Below are 21,773 nucleotides of genomic sequence, written 5' to 3'. Positions count from 1 at the left end.
CCACTTTTATTCAGGAAGAATGTATGGGGGAAAATTTGACCAATTATCTCCGCCAAAAGAGGAAGCCCTCCATTAGATGAAATCCAAACCTGACACACATTTATATAAATCATCAGGGCAGATTTTTGGGGTAGTATCCATGGCTCATACAGTTGCTTCGAAAATGACCTTTGTCTATGTCATTGGGTTTGAACAAAGGATCGTTTAGCATTGAGTAGATGTTTGCTGAGCTCCATTCACAACTTCCTGGGAACAAAGCACCCCATATTGCCCTTGATGCAAATAGGATGACATGAATTTTGATTAATGTGTGGGATGTAGTATTATAGACCACCTGTAAAGGCCACAATTATTATTTATGAAAAGAGCTAGCGAATATGCAAAATTCGCGATAATAGTATTATTATTAATTTTTCCACCATTAATTCTTTGGAGTTGTGGTTGGGAGAGGGTGTGGTGTGGTGCTCTCTTTCAGCGGAAAATTACACTCTGGTTACAGGACCACAGCAATAAATGTATATTTGAGAGAAAGTCCATCCCTGCTCAATTCATGCCTCTGGAATCTTTCTTAAAAGGATCGAGGTAAAATAAGTGATTTGGTTATGTCCCCATTTCTGAACACAGTAACCCACTACAACCTCAAGTGTGCAAACCTTTGAGTGCTGCAGTGTGTGTATTAGATACAAGGATACTCTCATTACTTTTTTGAGGAAATGCAGCATCCATTTTGACTCCTGAGAATCTATGACCTGACCATTCAATATGGAGAAGAAGCATTTTTGGCTTAATTTTGAGAAACCTTACAGTACACAGGCCCTGTAGAAGGGGTGAGTCACCTCTTAAACTACCTGTGCACCCACGCTGTTTTTCACCACCTTCCCCATCCATGAGAGAATCCTCAGTCTCATATTGACCCCAATGTAGTGGACGCGGAGCTGTCCATTAAGGAACGAGCCAGACACTAAGTTTGTCTGAAAATACGATTCTTTATTGCTACGCTAATTCTCACTCACCAACCACGTGCGCACGCGATTAACACCTTAAATACTACTCCGGGGCACCCGTGACCGCACCGTGACCCCTACCTCTCGTCACCGGGGCACGTGACCCCCCCCCCCAGAGCTGAAGGTTATGTATAGTGCATGGCCCACCACCAGGTGCCACCACATTACCCCCACCCCCCCCCCAGAACCGGAGGCACAAAAACGGTGGGCAGCCGATCAGGGCGGCCGGACTTCGTATGTACGTCCCCACGCAAAGGTTTATTTTCCGGTAAAGACGAATTAGATGGGACCCGAGACAACGGACGCCCTCGACGGCGAGGCTGGGCCACCTGGATTGGCTCGCTCAGGTCCCAATGGCCCGGCTTCAAGCGAGCCACCAACATGGTCTCCTGCCGACTCCTCCATGTTCAATACAAAAGTCGTGGGCCCGTGCCATAGCACCCAAATAGGACCATCGTAAGGGCGCTGTAAGGGTGACCTGTGGGCGTCGCGGCGGAGGAAGACCTACTGACAGTCCGCAAGAGCCGGAGGCACGTGAGATGAAGCGACACCATGCCGAGACGTTGGGACAGGAGACTGGGCGCCAACCCGCTCCCGCAGCCGGACCAATATGGAAGACGGTGACTCCTGGGGGCCGGCAGCAGTTTGGATAAACTCCCCGGGCATGGTTAGTGGAACGCCATAAACAAACTCGGCCGATGAAGTTTGCAAGTCCTCCTTAGGGGCTGTGCTGTTCCCTGGCAGGACCCACAGCAACTCGTCCATCCAATTGGGACCGGTGAGGTGAGTCTTCAAAGCGTCCTTAAGCTGGTGGTGGAAAACCTTCCACCCACCCATTCGACTGGGGGTGCTAGACCGTCGAGGGGTGGAGCTGAGCCCCCAACAGGCGAGCCATTGCAGACCACAACTTCGACGTGAATTGGGCACCCCGGTCGGACAAGATGTCCAGCGGTACCCTGAAACGGGCAACCCAATAGGCCACCAGGGCAAGTGCGCCGGACAGGGCTGAGGTGTCGGCAAGCGGGATGGCCACCGGGTGAAACGGCCCACCACCGTACGCAGGTGTGAAATGCCGCGGGACGGAGGCAGTGGCCGCACGATATCCACGTGGACGTGGTCGACATGTCGGCGAGGCACCGCAAAGTCTAGAACAGGCGCTCGGACGTGCTGCTGAACCTTCGATATTTGTCGGGGAATGCACGTCTGGGCCCAATGACCGACATGCTTCCGCAATCCGTGCCAAACTAATTTTGCAGCCACCGTTGCCCGGATGGATGGTTGGGCCAAACTATGAATGGCGTCGAACATCCGAGGACATACAGGCCATCGGAACAATAGGACGCGGCTGCCTCGTGGAGACTTCATATGGGACGGTGATGCCGGCGGAACCCAAAGGCACGTCCTCGAGCATCAGTCCTGTGATGGCAGTTCAGTATGCCCCATCTCCTCGTCCGCTAGCTGCGACGCCATCAAAGCGAAGTAATATATTCCCGGTGCCACGTCGAGAACAGCCGGGCGGGATAAGGCGTCCGCGACCAGGTTACTTTTCCCGGCGATGTGGCGGAGATAATGGTGAGTGGCGCTGCTGCCGAGCCGATCAAGGGTCGGCCACCTTGGCGAAGGCGAAAGTGAGGGGCTTATGGTCAGTAAATGCAACGAAGTCCCGGCCCTCCAGGAAATAACGTAAATGTCTAACCGCCAGGTATAAAGTGAGCAGCTCCCGTTGAACTTGCTGTATTTATGCTCCGCTGGGTTGTGTTGGCGGCTGAAAATGTCGAGAGAGCCACCAGTGACCGTCAACAAACTTCCAACACACCACCAACCGCAGAGTCCAAGGCATCCACAGTTAGTGCAGTGGGGGCATCGACCCGCGGATGTACCAGCATCGTCGCACGAGCCAACGCTTCTTTCGCCCCCTCGAAAGCCGCCACGGCAACATCGGTCCATTGCACGTCCCGCAGCTTGCCCGACAACAGTTGAAATAGAGGCCGCAGTATTCTAGCCATCGCCGGCACAAATTGGTGGTAAAACTTTCATCCCAACGGATTCCTGCAGAGTTTTCACTGTGGAAACATGGGGGATGACCTTCACCCTGCCTGGTAGAGGCACCGCACCGTGCTGTGTCACACAATGGCTCAAGAAGTCGATGGTCCGAACGCCGAACTGGCACTTATCCGGGTTTAATACCAACCCGAACTTGCTCAGGCACTAGCACAACAACCGGAGGTGGGCGCAATGTTCCTGCCACGAACGACTCGCCACCAGGATGTCGTCCAGATAAATGAAGATAAAATCGAGCCCCCGCCCCACAGTGTCCATCAGGCGTTGGAATGCCAGTGCGGCGCTCTTAAGGTTGAAGGACATACGCACAAATTCGAAGAGCCCGAAGTGGGTGATGATAGTGGGCTTGGGCACATCCTCCGGTCGCACGGGGATCTGATTGTACCCCTTGACCAGGTCGTTATTGGAGAAGAATTTAGCTCCAGCCAGATGGGCAGAGAAGTCCTGAATGTGTGGGACGGGGTACCGGTCTGCAATTGTGGCGTCATTCAGGCGGCAGTAGTCGCCACAAGGCAACCAGCCACCGGAAACCTTGGGCATCATGTGCAAAGGGGAACCCCATGGGCTGTTTGATCGCCAAACTATTCCCATTGATTCCATCTTTTGAAACTGCCTTCGCAAGCCGGCGTGAAGCGGTGGTCCCGAAGTGAGAATGTGATGCTGGACCCCATGCTTCAGGTTGATCAAGGCAAACTGAGGGGTCAGGATATTGTGCGTAGATATTGTCCACCGCCGCCACCGGGTTGCGAACTGGCACAACAGATGCAGCAGGGCGCAAAGAGATTGCTTCGAGCGTCGAAGCATGGACAAGGCGCTGTCCCCTCACATCCACCAATAGAGATTGCACCCGGAAAAATGGCCAGGAAAAATGGCAAGCGTCCGTATGGGACTGCCATTCACAGCAGTCAACAAGGGCCCCCGCTTACGTGTCCATCCCGGATGGGGGCACCACGCTGACCTCAGCCCCCCACATAAAACAAAGCTAAAGAACACTAAATTCTTAAAATTGGACTTCTGTTTGTTAGCAAATGGAATGGTGTGGCACTGAACACTGTCCATGAATAACGTATTTTTAAAAAGTAAATAATGGAAGGTTTTTCTTTTTCTCAATCTCTTCTCGGTTCTAAAACACTTTGTATTCAGTGGAGCACTTTTGTAGTCACTATTTTAATGTTGTAAAGACAGTTGATTTTGACATATACGTTTTCAAGTGTTACGTTTCTAGACTGTAGACTGACCTTTTTGCAACATGATTTTACTCCTGCACCTATTGCCTATTGTCTAATTGGATTGTTTCTGTAGATGGAGGGGTAAACAAAGATCTTCTGCAAAAAGCAAACAACAGAATGTTGGCGTGCGCCGACAGGAAAATATACGCTGGGCAGCTGATCTCTCCTATGTGGAAGAAAGGGAACACTGGCAAGAACAAGTTAATCAACTAACCAGGCAGTTAGAGTTCAGTACAAATATGTGTCAGAGCCTGATGCAGGACCAGCAAGTAAGAAATCTTTCTGTCAGATCATGTTTATCCATGAGTCGAGATAGACGCATCTACCAACTTGTCAGTGGGTTTAAAATATCATTTGGGGACTTGGGAGATGAGAGAATTAATATTTTTAATAGTTCAGAATCGGGGAAAAATAATTAAATTTTAGTAAACTGCCGGATGGTAGCACACGTTTGTAGAATGCGCAATTAGATAACTCGTGCTTCATTTCTACACTATATACTACAATATATTTTAGAGAGAGGATCCAAATAAGGGATATCTGTACAGCAGCAAAGCATTGCAGGACGTTCCTAAGCACCAAGCATTTGAAATATATAGATTTGCGTTTATTATTGTCATGTATACTGCGATACAGTGTAAAGCTTTGTTTTTCATGCTATCCAAGCAGATAAAAAAATACTATACTTAAATACAATCAAGGATGAAAAGTAATACGGAGATTTGTAGGAAGGGCCATTAGTCGAGCAAAATAATTATGATAAATTTAATCAAGGGAATGATGAAGCCAAGATTTGAGTCATTTGTGTCCTGAATGGAGAGCAAACTTTCAGTCCACCGGAATGTGACACTAATGTCTAAGAAGTTGATTGCTTTTCCGACTGATATTTGAGAGATTTAAAAAAAAAGTTATATGCATGATTGAAGGACGACATGTGCTGTTTTGTGTCACTAAGTAATATTTTTATTTCCGTCCAGGCACTTTCTTACCTTCTGCAGACATTTCTCACTGGCCCTTATAGTGTAATGCCTAGCAATGTTGGATCACCACAAGTTCATGTCATCATGCAGCAATTAAATCAGTGTTACTCACAGTTGGCTTGGCAACAGAACCATGTGCAAAGGTGATGTTCAACATGATTGATTTATTTATAATGAGGCATATTAGAATATGCAGTTAATATGCTCGTAATTTATGTTAAAACAATTCTGCTTAATAAATGAGCTGTTCACCCGTTCACCTTTAAGATATGCCCTCTAGTCTTTGACATTTCCACCCTGGGGAAAGGGTTATGACTGAATACCTTATCTATGCCTCTCATAATTGTATGTGCTTCAATCAGGTCTCCCCTCAATCACCGATGCTCCAAAGAAAACTGACTAAGTTTGTCCAAGTCTCTCCTTTTAGCTAGTACCCTCTAATTTAGGCAGCGATCTGGTAAATCTCTTTTGCACTTTTTTCAAAGCCTCCATATCCTTCCTGCAGTGGGGACCAGAACACCATATAATACTCCAACTGCGGCCCAACCAAAGTTTTATTACTCTGTAACAGGTCTCGTATACTTAATACAGCAACCGATGAAGGCTTCCAGACAACTTTCAGGGAGCTGTGGATTTGGACCACAAGACTCTGTACATCAGTGTTGTTAAGAGTCTAGTCATTCACTGTATACCTTCTTCGTACAAGCAACCTCGCAAAGTGTAACATCTCAGTCGCTCGGATTAAAATCCTTCTGCCATTTCTCCATCCCGATCTGTAATTGAACTATATACAATTTCAAAGTTTGCACTACCTAAAGCTGAAAGATATTTAGATTTATAGACTTTTTTTGTTGTGCTTCTTTGCTTATAATAATATATACAGTGCCCTCCATAATATTTGGGACAAAGATCCGTCATTTATTTATTTGCCTCTGCACTCCACAATTTGAGATTCGCAATAGAAAAAAAAAATCACATGCGGCTAAAGTGAACATTGTCAGATTTTATTAAAGGGTATTTGTATACATTTTGGTTTCACCATGTAGAAATTACAGCTGTGTTTATACATAGTCCCCCCATTTAAGGGCACCATAATGTTTGGGACACGTGGCTCCACAGGTGTTTGTAATTGCTCAGGTGTGTTTTTAATTGCCTTCTTAATGCAGGTATAAGAGAACTCTCAGTACCTAGTCTTTCCTCCAGTCTTTCCATCACCTTTGGAAACTTTTTTTTGCCGTTTATTGACATGAGGATCAAAGTTGAGCCAATGAAAGTCAAATAAGCCATTATGAGACTGAGAAACAAGAATAAAATTGTTAGAGACATCAGCCAAATTAGGCTAACAAAATCAACGGTTTGGAACATCATTAAGAAGAAAGAGAGCACTGGTGAGCTTACTAATCACAAAGGGACTGGCAGGCCAAGGTAGACCTCCACAGCTGATGACAGAAGAATTCTCTCGATAATAAAGAAAATACCCAAACACCTGTCTGACAGATCAGAAACACTCTTCAGGTCAGGTTTGGATTTGTCAATGACCACTGTCCGCAGAAGACTTCATGAACAGAAATACAGAGGCTACACTGCAAGATGCAAACCACTGGTTAGCTGCAAAAATAGGATGGCCAGGTTACAGTTTGCCAAGATGCACTTAAAAGAGCAACCACAGTTCTGGAAAAAGGTCTTGTGGACAGATGAGACGAAGATTAACTTACATCAGAGTGATGGCAAGAATAAAGTATGGAGGGGAGAAGGAACTGCCCAAGATCCAAAGCATACTACCTCATATGTGAAACACGGTGGTGGGGGTGTTATGGCCGGGGCATGTATGGTTGCTGAAGGTACTGGCGCACTTATCTTCATTGATGATAGAACTGTTGATGGTAGTAGCATAATGAATTCTGAAGTGTATAGACAAATCCTATCTGCTCAAGTTCAAACAAATGCCTTAAAGCTCATTGGCCGGTGGTTCATTGATCCCAAGACAATGATTCCAAACATACTGCTAAAGCAACAAAGGAGTTTTTCAAAGCTAGAAAATGGCCAAGCCAATCATTTGATCTGAACCCAATTGAGCATGCCTTTTATATGCTGAAGAGAAAACTGAAGGGGACTTGCCCCCAAAACAAGCATAATGCAGGCCTGGCAGAGCATCACCAGAGAAGACACCCAGCAACTGGTGATGTCCATGAATCACTGACTTCAAGCAGTCATTGCATGCAAATGATATGCAATAAAATACTAAACATGACCACTTTCATTTACATGACATTGCTGTGTCCCAAACATTATGGTGCCCTGAAATGGTGGGACTATGTATAAACACTATAAACACCATATTCAATTATGGAGGGCAATGTATCTTGAAAATAATCATGGTATAGACTGCATTCTTCTGGGTAAATGTTGAATATTTGCTTGTTTTATCCTGGTAGGCTCAGACAGATGCTGAATGACCTTCTGCATCAACAACAGCAAGACAAAAAGTCAGAAAATCGAAGAGACAGTAGTGTTCCACCTCCTTCCCCCAACAACTTAATCTTCCCACCATTTAACTTTCCTTCTCCATCCTTTAACCCACTAAACACTCCAAGATTTCCAAATTGTTCTTCTTTTGTTCATGGTAAGTGTTTGGTTATAGTTTAATGTATTGTCATGTGTACAGTGAAAATAATTTGCTGCGTGCTGTCCAGTCAGTGGAAAGACTATACATGATTAGAATCGAGTCATCCACAGTGTATAGATACAGGGTAAAGGAAATAACGTTTAGTGCAAGGTAAAGCCCGATTAAAGGTAGTCCGAAGGTTTCTGATCTGGTAGATCGTAGCTTCGGGCCGCTCTTGTTATTGACCAGATGGTTCCATTGCCTGAGAACAGCTGGGAAGAAAATCTCCTTGAATTAGTAGAAGTAATTGCTTTTATTTGAACTAAGCTAGTTAAAAAAAATTTAAAAAATGAACTGTCAAAGATTTCTTTCTGTGCAAAGAATGGACCAAAACATTGGTGGAAATGGTCTTACATGAAGGTTAAGAATGAAAGCAATTCTTGAAGGTACTAATCTGGAAATTGGAGTACCAATATTTTTGTGTGTTGTACTATTTGATTTCGAGCAAAAAGTGCAAAGACAAATAGTGGAAAATTGTGAGATCCGCAATTACTGCATTTTCCTTCTGTCTTCACTGTTTGCTCGTTACATGATTTGCCTAATTGGTCCAGCAGACAGCGTATGTGCGGGTGTTACTTGTACAGAAATCCACCTCTACTGTATTGTAATTCCTGCTGTTTCATCTCTGAGAGGAAACCTGAGATGGGTTACAGAGGAGGAATGCCCCCTGTCTTGGACAAAATATTTTGTCATGTCAGTGAGTGATCTTTTGTTTTGTTGCAACATCATAATTATTTTTTCATTAATTAATTTCTCTTTTTTCTTCAAAAATAGGTTTTAATGTTAATCCAATATTTCCTCCTGGGTTTAGTGATGCATCTCAAAATATTAGTGTCCAAAGCAATGATCAACAACCACATTTAAATGAACACAGCATTTCTGGAAAAACAGAGTACTTAGCTTTTCCAAAGCCATTTGAAAGTAACTCTCCAAAATGTAAAGATAACAAATGGTATGTATCATTGTTTGAAAAATATTGCATAAATTAATATCATGCATGCTTCTGCGTGTTCTTTTGGTGATGGTAGTAAAGAAAAAACCATTCCTGCAGTTTCCAAAAATGGAAATGTTATTGGAGAAATGTTGTGAAAAAAAGGACATAGACCTGCAGTTTCCAAAAATGGAAATGTTATTGGAGAAATGTTGTGACAATAAGGATATAGACAGGGTTGGGATGGGAATATGGAGTAAGAAGTCACTAACAAATAGGAACTTTCTTTGGAGTTTAAACTACATGGTCCAGGGGTTTGGCAGTAGAAAAGGGGCATGTTGTTCGGGCAAAAACTAATGTAAAAACAGAATTTAGCAGACAGGACAGGCAGGGGATTCGGGCTATTCTTGGAAAGTGAACCAATGTCACAAGAGACATGGAAGTATTAAGCAGGTGCAATTTGCAGATATCTCAACAGTTTCCATCGCAGGTTGCTAGTGATTTGGCTAGTGTGCTACTCGTTTGAGATAGTTGCGGAAACAGGCCCTTTGGTCCATCGAAGGGATTTAGGTCCTAGCAATATACACACTCGGGGCAAAAATAACCTGCAAACGTTGTGGGGGAAACCAGAGCAATACTGTTGAAAAACGCAGTACAAAATATTAGGATGGAAGACAGGACTGGCGGCAGGACTCACCGCTGCAGCAGGGCTATGTATTGCAAAGGCACGTGTGTCACATGGTGTGGGGGGACCAGATGGCAACAGGGGTGGAAAGCAGGGAGTTCTTTGGCGGCATGGTCCCGTTCCAGGACACCACACTGACCCGGACCCTTTATCGGCTCGTAAGAGATTAATCTTAGTCATTGCTATTTTCCTACCTACAGAACTATAATGCATGTCTGCTAAAGATATGAACATTCTAGCTTTTTAACATTCACAGAGTTTGTAAGAGTTATGAAAAAAATTGCTTCCGTGTGAGGTCACACGCATGACTCGCCATATTTGACCTCTAAACAAACGTCAGCATAACAAAAATTTCACTTGATAAACTTTGAAAAGAAATATGAATCATATATAGTACAAAATAATGTATCTGGAATGCTTTCAGAATCAAGAGATGTATTCTACAATTTTTCGTTTTTGTTTGTTCACACATGTGACTAAGAATTGGCCAGCAACAGAGAAAACAGAGGGGTTAAACTGCATATATTTTAATGCAAGAGGCTTAACGGGGAAGGCCAACAAACACTGGGCATGGATTGGCTGGGATATTGTAGCTACATCAAAAAAAAAAAAGCTAAGATGCTGCATGCGTGATAGGAGATACGAGTAAGAGAATGGTTGGGGTCCTTGAATATGTTGCCTGCTTTCCCGAGTAAATGTTATTTGGGGGGAGGGGGGAGTGCAAAGGGGAACTGGTTTACATGATGTACTGGGCTGCATCCACAACTCTGATTTATTGCGGTCTTGAACAGGGTCTCGACCCGAAATGTCACTCCATGGATGTTGCCTCACCCGCTGACTTTCGCCAGCATTATTGTCTACATCCTGACAAGATGCTTTCCATGGTGCATCCGTAGAAATTTGTAAGAGTCAGTGAAGACATTGGAATTGGAACAGAATTTGGAAGCGGGGGTCAAGAGTGTATGGGGAGTGTAACGCCCTGAGGAGAGACTGGATAGACCAAGTTTGGTTTCTTTGGAGCAGAGAAGACTTCAATGAGTCTGGCATACAAAGACTCCAGTACACAAAGATGAGATGTATAGTTAAAGCCGGAGACCGTGGGTTTAAAGAAGAGGAGATTTAGAGTGGATTTAAGGGTGGAGAGTGGTTGAAGTCTTGACTATAGTGCCCAGGGATGTGAGGAGTCAGATACTCTCTCATAATAACTGTTTATTGATGAATTATTGTAATGTAAAGGCAAATAAGTCTTATGCCCAAGTACTGGGAAGTAAGATAAGTAAGTATATGCGTACTTAATGGAAGCATGTACAGGGTGTTCTTAAGGGCCTGCTTCTGTTCTGTATGACAGACAATTGGTACAGTCATGTTTTTATAAATGGCAGAGCAGGCTGGAAGATCTGAGTAGCCTGTGACTGTTCCTAATTGGTATATTCTTATTCATCTACCTGTGTATTTATCCCTCCTTAGTTATGGACTTTAATTTGATCTAATTTTTAAGCCAATATATGTTACAAATTTGTTAATTAAGTCCTTTTTCACATCACATTGGATCGTTTAAAAAAATCTAACAGTTGATCTTTTTTTTAAATATAGGGCCCAGAAACAGGCTGGAGATGGAAGAGAGCAGAGCGAGATGGCATGGTTGAATGATACAAAAGATGGATTGATGCAATCACCTAGACAAGGGCAGCAACCTACTTCTCTATCACAAATGTGTGTAAACAATCCAAAGCAACAAACTCCAGGGAAAAATAGGAAGAATTTTGAAGAGGAATCCTTGGAAAGTTTTAGTAGTATGCCAGATCCAGTTGATCCGACAACTGTAACAAAAACATTTAAATCCAGAAAAGCCTCTGCACAGGCCAGTCTAGCATCAAAGGACAAAACTCCAAAAGGCAAAGGTAAAAAGGCCTTTCATCAGAAGAAACATCAAGAAATAAGTGAAGGTATTATGCTGTTGTTAGTTTCATAAGTACTATGTTTGTTGTTAGTAGTAGATGGATATCTTTTTCTGAATTATGGAGTAGAAAATCGAGTATATGCTTCGGCAGAGTCAAATCTCATGCATGTGTTAGAATGGACAATAACCAAGTCAAACGCCTTTTAGGTTTTAATAAAATTCTTTACATCTTTTGCATGTGTTTAACTCACAAGAGTAATTTTCGTGCCAGTTTACTTTATTGGTCCCCTTCCTATATTAGGTGGTCAAATATTTCATCTATCTTAGATGAGAGTGAAAGTGGTCTAATTTGTTTGAGAATGTAAATCCAGTAAGCTGGAGGAAAGAAACATCTTGCTTTGGGCTCCTCTCGCTTTCTTCAATTTAAAGGTGTCGCCATGAGCATTCCTATGGCTCCCAGTTCCTGCCTTTTGTTGGTCACATTAAACAGTCCTTGTTCCAAACATACATTGGCACCATCCCCCAACTCTTTCTCCGCCACATGGACTGCATCAGGGCTGCCTCCTGTACCCGAGTGGAACACGGTAATTTCATTAACTTTGCCGCTGTCTTCCACCCTACCCTCAAATGGACTGTTTCTGACACCTTTTTTTCAACGCCTTCAGCATGATCACACGACAAGCCAAGTCTTTCCACCCCCATCCCTTTCTGCAGAACCCACTCTCCACGACCCAAGCCACTTCCTCCCTAGGTACTTTCCACAGCAACCACAAGAGATGTGATACCTGTCCCTATACCTCCTCCCTCATATCCATTCAAGCCCAGCAATCCTTCCAGGTAAGACAGAGGTTCATATGTACCCCCTCTGACCTCATCTGCTGCATTTGTTGCTCCTGATGTGGCCACTTTTACATCGGCCATACCAAGCGTAGACTAAGTGACCATTTTGTCGAACACTCGTGGCACAGTTGCGTAGTGGTAGAGCTGCTACCTTACAGCATCAGAGACCTGGGCTCGATCGTTTGCCTTGGGTGCTGGCTGTACAGAATTTGTATGTTCTCCATGACAACGTGGGTTTTCCTCCATGTGCTCCGACTTTATCCCACTGTCCAAAAACATGCACTTTTGTAGGTTAATTGTGTAGTGACAATTCTAAATTGTCTGTAGTGTGTAGGATAGAACTAGTGTATGGGTGTTGGTCGGTGGGCCGAAGGGCTATTTTCACACTCTATCTCAAGACTAAACTAAACTTGTGCTCGGTCACCCATGGCCTACTGGATCTCTCTTTGCCAACCATTGTAACTCCCCTTCTCTTTCCCATTCTGCTCTTTCTGTGTTGGGTGTCCACCATTGCCAAAGTGAGGCCACATGCAAACTTGAGAAACAGCACCTTGAGTTAATCTTAGGAAGCTTACAACCCAACAGCATGAACATTGAATTGTCCAATTTTAGGTATCTAACCTGTAAACACTCTCAACCACCCCCCCCACCGCCACTTTTCCCAGTACACCAATTTTTCTCGTCCCCTTCACCTGTATTCCTTATTTGTGTTCACATCTCACGCATCTTTGTCATATTTCCTTCTCTCAATTTTTTTGCTTTTTCATCTCTGGCTTTTGTCCAAGCATACACAAATCAACACCCTCCCCCCTTCACTTGTATCTATGACTTGTCAGACTTTGATTCATCTTCACCTCTCTTCCAGCTTCCCCCCCACACACCACTACTGCAATGTCTGAAGAAGGGTCCCAACCCAAACATTACTTATCCATATTCTTCAAAGATGCCGCCTGACCGCTGTGTTAGAAACATAGAAACATAGAAATTAGGTGCAGGAGTAGGCCATTCGGCCCTTCGAGCCTGCACCGCCACATTTTCACATGATCATGGCTGCCAATCATGCCCAACTCAGTATCCCGTACCTGCAGTCTCCCAGCATCTCTCCATACCCTCTGATCCCCTTAGCCACAAGGGCCACATCTAACTCATCCATCTTAAATATAGCCAATGACCTGTGGCCTCAACTACCCTCTGTGGAGAGAGTTCCAGAGATTCACCACTCTCTGTGTGAAAAAAGTTCTTCTCATCTCGGTTTTAAAGGATTTCCCCCTTATCCTTAAGCTGTGACCCCTTGTCCTGGACTTCCCCAACATCAATTGGGAGCAATCTTCCTGCATCTAGCCTGTCCAACCCCTTAAGAATTTTGTAAGTTTCTATAAGATCCCCTCTCAATTTCCTAAATTCTAGAGAGTATAAACCAAGTCTATCCAGTCTTTCTTACCAGTGGGGTTACGTTTGCTACAGTCCTGACATCCCAGGAATCAGTCTGGTGAACCTTCTCTGCACTCCCTCTATGGCAATAATGTCCTTCCTCAGATTTGGAGACCAAAACTGTACGCAATACTCCAGGTGTGGTCTCACCAAGACCATGTGCAACTGCAGTAGAATCTCCCTGCTCCTATACTCAAATCCTTTTGCTATGAAAGCTAACATACCATTCGCTTTCTTCACTGCCTGCTGCACCTGCATGCCTACTTTCAATGACTGGTGTATCATGACACCCAGGTCTCGCTGCATCTCCCCTTTTCCTAGTCGGCCACCATTTCTATATTGTGTTATTCCAGCACTTTGTTTTTTTCTGTAAACCAGCATCTGTAGTTCACCGTGTCAACATCTAGCTTATATTGGTGATAACTATTATAAGAAAACAGCTCAAATCGTAGTAAATGCATCGTAGTAAAGCAATTTAAACAAAATTACGTAACAAAATAGCTGAATTCACTTAAGCTAGCGGTTATTTACCTTTTGTTTGTTTTAAGACGAACATTGATGCAGTGCAAAATAGTTTTATGAAATGAGAAGAGTCAAGCTTTGCAAATATTTATGTAAAAATTAGTGTTTTATAATTAGGTCAACATCAAATTCACTTGCAGATTTTAGCTACAGAAATTCCATATTATGGATGTTGACAGCAACCTAATTATCCCATAAAGAGAAAAATACCACTGATAGTTGCACAGTCCTATTAAACACCACCAAAACTAAATTTCAAAAGGCATAAATTACTGAGCCCAAATTCTATAAAAAATACTATATTGTGCCATTTATGTCTTAAAAAACACACGTTGCCTTTCATTGTTAAACGAGAGCATTTTTCTGTTAGGTTTTGAATCTGCAAGCATTTCCAGTGCTAGTGATTGTTGCAGAGAAAAAGTTTGTCACTCCACACAGACAGAAGAGATTTTGAAATCTAAAACCTCGAGTACAACCAAAGATGAATTGCAAGAAAAGTCAAAACAAAAGAAATCAGGTGATCTCTCCTCTGGTATGTTATTATGATAGGACATCTGGTATGGTTCATGTTTCTTTTATTCATATTTCTATATTCCCTATCTGTGTAAACCATTTTCTCGTGTATATAGTAAAATGAAACTCTTGGTGATATTTTTAATGATTATGACATATTATGACATATTAAAAATGATCAGTTTTGTTCAGTGTTCCCAGTTTAAAAATTCATTTTATTACGTGTCATGAGACCCTCTAGTTTGTTTCCCCTTCCCCCCAATGAAACAAGGATATTAATTAACAGATTAATTTAATTTGAAAAGTGGTAATACCCTTATGATTTTCCTTTCCCTTTTGCCGTTCACTTCATGCGTCCAAATATTACACTGTTGGGATGAGAAGTGGCCATATGGAACCTGTGAATTCAAATTTGCATCCAGTTAAGTTACAGTCCCCCAAGTTAAGTACACCAGCAAAGAATATTCTATCAAAAGAAAATTCATAAAATGGAGCTGGTGCTGCTTTTGTTTGGATTTCATTTCCTGTTTATTTTAAGCCAAAAGTTGGAGACCATTTTTTAAGGCACGATTGGGGCGGCATAGTGGCACAGGTGTAGAGTTGCAGCCTTACAGAGCCAGAGACTAGGATTTGATTCTGACCTCGGGTGCTGTGTCTGTATGTTCTTCCTGTAACCACATTGGTTTTCTGCGGGTGGTCTGGTTTCCTACCTCATTCCATAATCATACAGGTTTGTGGGTTAATTGGCTTTTGTAAATTATCCCTTGTGTGTAGGATAGTGTTAGTTTATGGGTGATTGCTGGTCAGCGTGGACTCGTTAAAGGCCCTTGTTCCATTACTGTATCACTAAAGTAAAGAATGCCAAATGAAATTGATTAAAGATGGAATAAAATATGGAAAATTAAATATGGAGTTATGGTTATATAAGATGAGGAAGACAGCAATACGACTTTGCATTTAAAAATGAAAATGGAAATCAGAGCTGCTCTTAGTTGAATTTTGTGAGCCTAGGCTTCTAATTTGCAAAAAGCAATATAGATTAAATATTACAATGTTAAAGAACTATATCCATTTGTAATTTTTTTCTGTTCAATAATTTGATATTTAACAGTAACTCCTTTCAGAGAGTGGCTATCCTTTCATGCAAAAAGTCAATTCTGTCGGCCTGATGATTCTATTCACGTTTGTCTAGACTAACTAAGATTTTATATTTGTCACGGTAATACTGAGGACAAATTTTAATTTTGCCATGTTATCAGTTAGTTGTCTTATTGCACTTCCTTCATACTAACATGTGTATCTAGCTAATTTGAAATATTTTAATTTGGCATCTGATTTATGCATGATGTGCATATGAAATTGAACTAACTAGGCACTTATTATAAAATTGGGGGGAAAGGTTAGCTTGAATGTTACTAGATGCTTGTTTGTATGCAGGTAGGAAATGTGTATTACCAGTGGTACACTTGGAAAGCGTTCCTTAATGAATATTCTAAAACAATAATAAAAACATTGTTTCCTGTTGCTGCACAATTTTCAAAATGAACACAGTTGAGGTTAATTTTGTGTGTGCATGTAATGTTTCTAGTTTTCTTTTGCTTCTACATCTCTTTCTGCACTGCAGTACTTTTTCCATTAAGTACATGGTATTTAGTATAAATTACTACCTGTCTGTCCCCCTTTCCTACAGCACACACAAGGGGAGCACTGCTCAAATCTACCAGAAATGCATGCAATGAAGCACCAGGTAATTTAACTTTTAAGCAAATAACTGACAAATGTAGCTGCTTTTGGCTGTGGTGTGTTCTGTTTTTGTTTGTCGTTAAGCTGTTTCCTAATAAGTTTGTTCAATGGATACATTTCAGCTCACATGAAAGCACTATTTTCTCTATAACAAGCTGTTCATTTTTAAAATGTGAGATGAAATTGATTTCTAATTTTGCTTGAAGTGTTTGAGAAAGTAACAAAATCAGCATTGGATACTGCCAATTCTTGGTATTAATTCTTGCTCCATTAAAACAATAATTAATTGTCTAAGATAAGGATGTCATTAACATAAACAACATTTATTGTCCATCCTTGATCATCCATGGTAATGAGCCACTGCCTTAACCCTCTGTAATATGTGTGGTGATGGGCTCACCACACATCACTGCGGTGAAGGTTCAGCAAATGGAAATGTAATTATGTCAACGCTAGTTATTGCAATAAATCTATCAGGTAATTTCAAGTTATTGAATTGTTTGAAGATGTGCACTTTCTCCACTGCTAAACATCTATTAATTAGCATTGAATACTAAACATACAGCTCAAGAGTAGACCGTTATTGAAAGGATTTTATTTGTTTGGGGAGAACAAAAATAGTTTTGGTTCTATGAATTTAAAGGGTACCAAAGACCTATTGAGAAGAAATGCTGCATTTGCTGGAAATCTTGAAATTTAAAAATCTGTAAATGTGTAATAGGGCATGAAGTATCTGAACTGACTATTCCAATGAAAGATCATTGATGGGAAAAATTAACTGTTTTGCTTTTTTTAAAAAATAGCAACCATTGGTTTCAAACTTCAAAATTTGAATGACAAAATTAGATATTGCTGATAACTTTGAACAATAGATTCTTTAATGTTTTTTATTTATTTTTAACTAATTCAGTGAAATTCTGATTACTCTTGTTGCAGAAACTGGTGGTGACTTTTCACTTTTTGAAGCTCTACGTGATAATATCTACTCTGAAGTAGCAACTTTAATTTCTCAGAATGAATCAAGGCCCCATTTTCTCATTGAGCTTTTCCATGAGCTTCAGTTACTTAATACTGATTATCTTCGCCAGCGGGCTCTCTATGTTTTACAGGTACAATATATTTAAATGATGAAGCCCATATTAGGATTGTAATACCCAATTATCTCTAAAAACAATGTTTTTCATTGCAGGATGTAGTAACACAACATCTTTCAGAGAAGAGCTGTAAAGGAGGAGGGCATGCATTATCACAGAGTTCACCTGTGTGGATGATATGCAATTCAGAACTGACTCCGAGTGAAAGTCTGGCCACAAGTGATGATGAGGTTAGTATTTTTCTCTGATGTACTGAGCCAGCTTTGCAAAGTTTGACAGAACTAAACAACATGATGTGGTGTTGGTTTCGAAAGGACTTTTCAAATTCTATGCTCAAATGTAGAAATCTGGCTCTGGATTACAGATATCAAAATTATATGGCAATGTGTTTTTTATTGAACCCCTTGGTGATGGTGAAAACATTTTTCAAAAATCTATATGAACTGTAGTAGTTTCATTTGGGCTTGACCACTGGATCTCTGTTTGCTTTGCCATTTAAAATAAGAATTCGAGAGCTGAAAGCCTCAACACAAAAATATGCAATTGTTAGTGAAATGTTTAAAATTGGAAATGTGTATCTGGCTCGAATTGAAGAAATACAGATCTTTACGGATTGCAGAACCTGCACAGTGAGTGGAAGGACCTGGGTGTGGATGAGTTTGAAAATAGGATTGGGAAATTTGATCTGTTCGATCAGTCAGCAGAAAATTTATGAGCAAACAGAATGTACAAATTAGGTTATAGGCAACAGATGGTTTAATTTATATAGAATTGTAAATGGGAAGCTTGTTCGTGAGCAATGGAATGATTAAATCAGGAAAGATGCTTTAAATCGTTCACGGTTGATACCATATTGTAGCAATGTTACAAAATTTTGAGATTTAAAAAATCAAGTCTGCAATTTATCCCATCAGATAAAGCATAAAAAGAAGTTTAATTTGACACCTAATTCACTTTCATATCTCAAGTAATAAAAAAGTTATGCCATTTTCATACTCGGAAATTAGCATCTTGTTCCACGCAGAGAGTGGTGAGTCTCTGGAACTCTTTGCCACAGAGGGTAGTTGAGGTCAGTTCATTGGCTATATTTAAGAGGGAGTTAGATGTGGCCCTTGTGGCTAAGGGGATCAGGGGGTATGGAGAGAAGGCAGGTACGGGATACTGAGTTGGATGATCAGCCATGATCATATTGAATGGCGGTGCAGGCTCGAAGGGCCGAATGGCCTACTCCTGCACCTAATTTCTATGTTTCTATGTTCCCTATCGATTTTCTATGGACATAACAAAAAAGCTGTGATCATGGACAGTCAAAAGCCCATAACCTTCTTAAAAATTAAGAGAACTGAATGAAATTTTCAGTTATCATAGATTGAACCATTCTGAAACAAATATAAAATAATCTTACTTGGATGACCTAAAATTAAAGCATATAATTAGTTAGTTACCCAATTGTAGCTAATTTCAAACTTCAATTACTAGATCTAAACATCTATCCATTTCTTAATAAATGATTAACATTTTTAAATAGCCTAAGTGTCCAAATAATATTCACAAATAATTCACAATAAAACATGATTTTAAAATCTCATTTACATCAATTTATAGGGCAAATGGAAAGAATTTAGTGTTCAATTACTGTAAATTAAAGTCCATTTTAAATCGGCTTTCTAGTGGGTTCCTGTGAACGCGCTGGTTTAGAACGTTCACATTGCGCTGGATTTGTGCCTTCAAATGCCCAGAAAAATACTGCGGGATATAAAGAGCCCAAAATGAACTACTCGCTATAGTAAACTTTGTATAAAGGGGTCTTAAGAAGCCCCTTTTAATGTAAAAATAAGGTACATCCCTTTAATTGTTTGCTTTATAAAACCCTGGGGCTGCGAGAGGTTGAGAGAGTGATTTTAAAACTATTATAACTATTATTCGAGGCCTATAAAACTAATAATACCTTTTGCGACGGGGTCTTTCAGCGATTTTTCGTTAATGATTTACTAGGCTGAACATCTTCGATTGGAACAGCCTAGTAAAAATCGCGTTTTAAACCCGCCCCCTCTAAACAGCGCCAAAATCACACACACGGGCTGGGGCAGATTTTCAACGACGATTCAGGTAGGTTTTGCAACATACCTACATATTGGGAAAAAATGAAGATCATCAACAGAAAATGTAATAAGGGAAAAACATGAATGAATAGAAGAAAATGTGGGAAACATAAATGGAAAGACAAGTTTGCAGAGACTAAAGGTGGCATATAATGATGCCATGAGAACACTGTTAAGGAAACCTAGATGGTGTAGTGCTAGTAACATGTTTGTGGCTGCACGAGTCAGTACTTTAGAAGCTATCCTAAGAAATCATATGTATAAATTCATCTGCAGGATAAAGGACTAAAAATGTAATTATTGTGGCCTTGTCAAACATAAGGTTTAGCACCACACGTTACGAATCCAGTTGTGGAGACACTGGTATCGTTGGCTCGTTGTAGGACATTGATCATTCTTTTTATTCTGGATTTTAATTCATGTATTGTGTTTTTTTTTAATTATATAATTTATGATGCTTTTATGTGGTTATATGTACTTTATGATGTTATGTTTATGTTTTTTAATATGCAATGCATTTTTATGTAATGTCCCTTGTCTGGACCTTGAGTCCGAAATAAAGTTTATTATTATTAGCTACAATATGGATATCTTTCATTTCTTTCTCGTAAAATGTAGGAGACATACGACAAGGCTATTGAGCAACAGACTCTTATAGAAATTCAACAGAGTGGAAATACAGAGTGCATAGAATCTTTGGATATTGCCAGTTCATTGTCTACTTCCTCTAATTTAGAACCATTTGCCAATGATGATCTAGGTACATTTATTTTCTTGCTTTTTATATAAATTTATCCAGATTTGTATTAATATCTTCATTTAAATATTTGTTTTAACTATATGTGCTAAAATAGATTATTTTCCCACTGAACCTATGTTACAACATGTGCTTTTTATGCACACAGGTAATACAGTCATACACTTAGACAAGGCTCTATCCCGGATAAAAGAGTATGAACGAATGAAATTTGATGTTGAAAATAATCAAATTACAGGTGGCTGCACCAATGCCATCGATTGTGCTGACGGTAATCTGGAAAAAAATTTATAATCAATATCGAATGAAAAATGTCATGCACTAATGTCTTATTTCATAAGTTAAGTTGACAGTTGGTAAATTACTAGAATTTAAAAAAGCTTTTTCAGCCAATGAATGAAAAATAAATGTTGATAATATGTTAGGTAGTATCTGCAGAAAGTGAAACAATTTCAAGTTAAAGACATTTTATTAGAACTGATGTTAGAAATCAAATGTTTAGAACATTAGATTGAGAACCTCTTGTCATGTGAGCATTTGGGGAATTATACAGCCCAATTTGACCTTTCTTGCTAAGGTGACAATACCAAAAGACAACTGTGAAGTTAGAGGACAAACCGTGCAATTTGACAAGTTCTGCAAATCCATAGCAGAAAATGTCTTTTTTTTTAAATAAATAAAAAATAAAAAAGCACAAAGGAAAAGGGAGTGAATGCCAGAGTTTGAGAAACGTACTGCTGAAAATTCAGCTGCTAATGTTGGAGTAATTAAGATGGAATTATATGCAAGAGGCCCGAAGTGGTGGAATGCAAAGTTAATTGATGTTTTTGGACTGTGGAGTGGAAATGAAAAGGGTAAAGTGATTTGAATGCGAGGATAGATAAAAATGCTGGAGAAACTCAGCGGATGAGGCAGCATCTATGGAGCGAAGGAAATAGGCGACGTTTCGGGTTGAGACCCTTCTTCAGACTGCGAGGATGTGAATTTGTCAATTGAGTTGTGAATGAATCCAGGGGTCCATGTGATTAACCACAAATATGTGTTTGTGAAGCTTGGTTCCAGGAGGGAGCTGCGAATCAGGTTTGTGAAGAATAAAGAAGAGCAGAAACGAGGAACTGCAGATGTTGGTTTACAAAAGAAGACGCAGAATGCTAGAGTAGCTCAGCTGCAGATGCTGCCTGACCCGCTGAGCTACTCCAGCACTCTGTCTTCTTGTGAAGAATAAAGATTGGAACCAGGAATCTGTTGGAATGTCCATTTCAAAGCAGACAAGCTGAGGTAGTATAACGAAGGGGTCATTAAGGAACAAAAACAGA

General features: G+C 40.9%; 1 protein-coding gene across 1 annotated transcript in view; it reads left to right on the top strand.

The window, feature by feature from the left end:
- pcm1 (pericentriolar material 1) overlaps positions 1 to 21,773 on the top strand; it is a 97,258-nt gene that overhangs the window by 51,526 nt on the left and 23,959 nt on the right. The window contains 10 exon segments of the mRNA XM_055635315.1: positions 4,368 to 4,563; positions 5,272 to 5,417; positions 7,710 to 7,897; positions 8,714 to 8,891; positions 11,149 to 11,501; positions 14,619 to 14,780; positions 17,441 to 17,613; positions 17,694 to 17,828; positions 20,319 to 20,460; positions 20,606 to 20,728. Coding sequence (XP_055491290.1) covers positions 4,368 to 4,563; positions 5,272 to 5,417; positions 7,710 to 7,897; positions 8,714 to 8,891; positions 11,149 to 11,501; positions 14,619 to 14,780; positions 17,441 to 17,613; positions 17,694 to 17,828; positions 20,319 to 20,460; positions 20,606 to 20,728 — 1,796 coding nt within the window.

This window comes from Leucoraja erinacea, chromosome 1, assembly GCF_028641065.1.
Source record: "Leucoraja erinacea ecotype New England chromosome 1, Leri_hhj_1, whole genome shotgun sequence".
NCBI lineage: Eukaryota > Metazoa > Chordata > Chondrichthyes > Rajiformes > Rajidae > Leucoraja > Leucoraja erinaceus.
The sequence above is the reverse complement of the archived record's forward strand: the minus strand, read 5'-3'. Positions and strand labels throughout refer to the sequence as shown.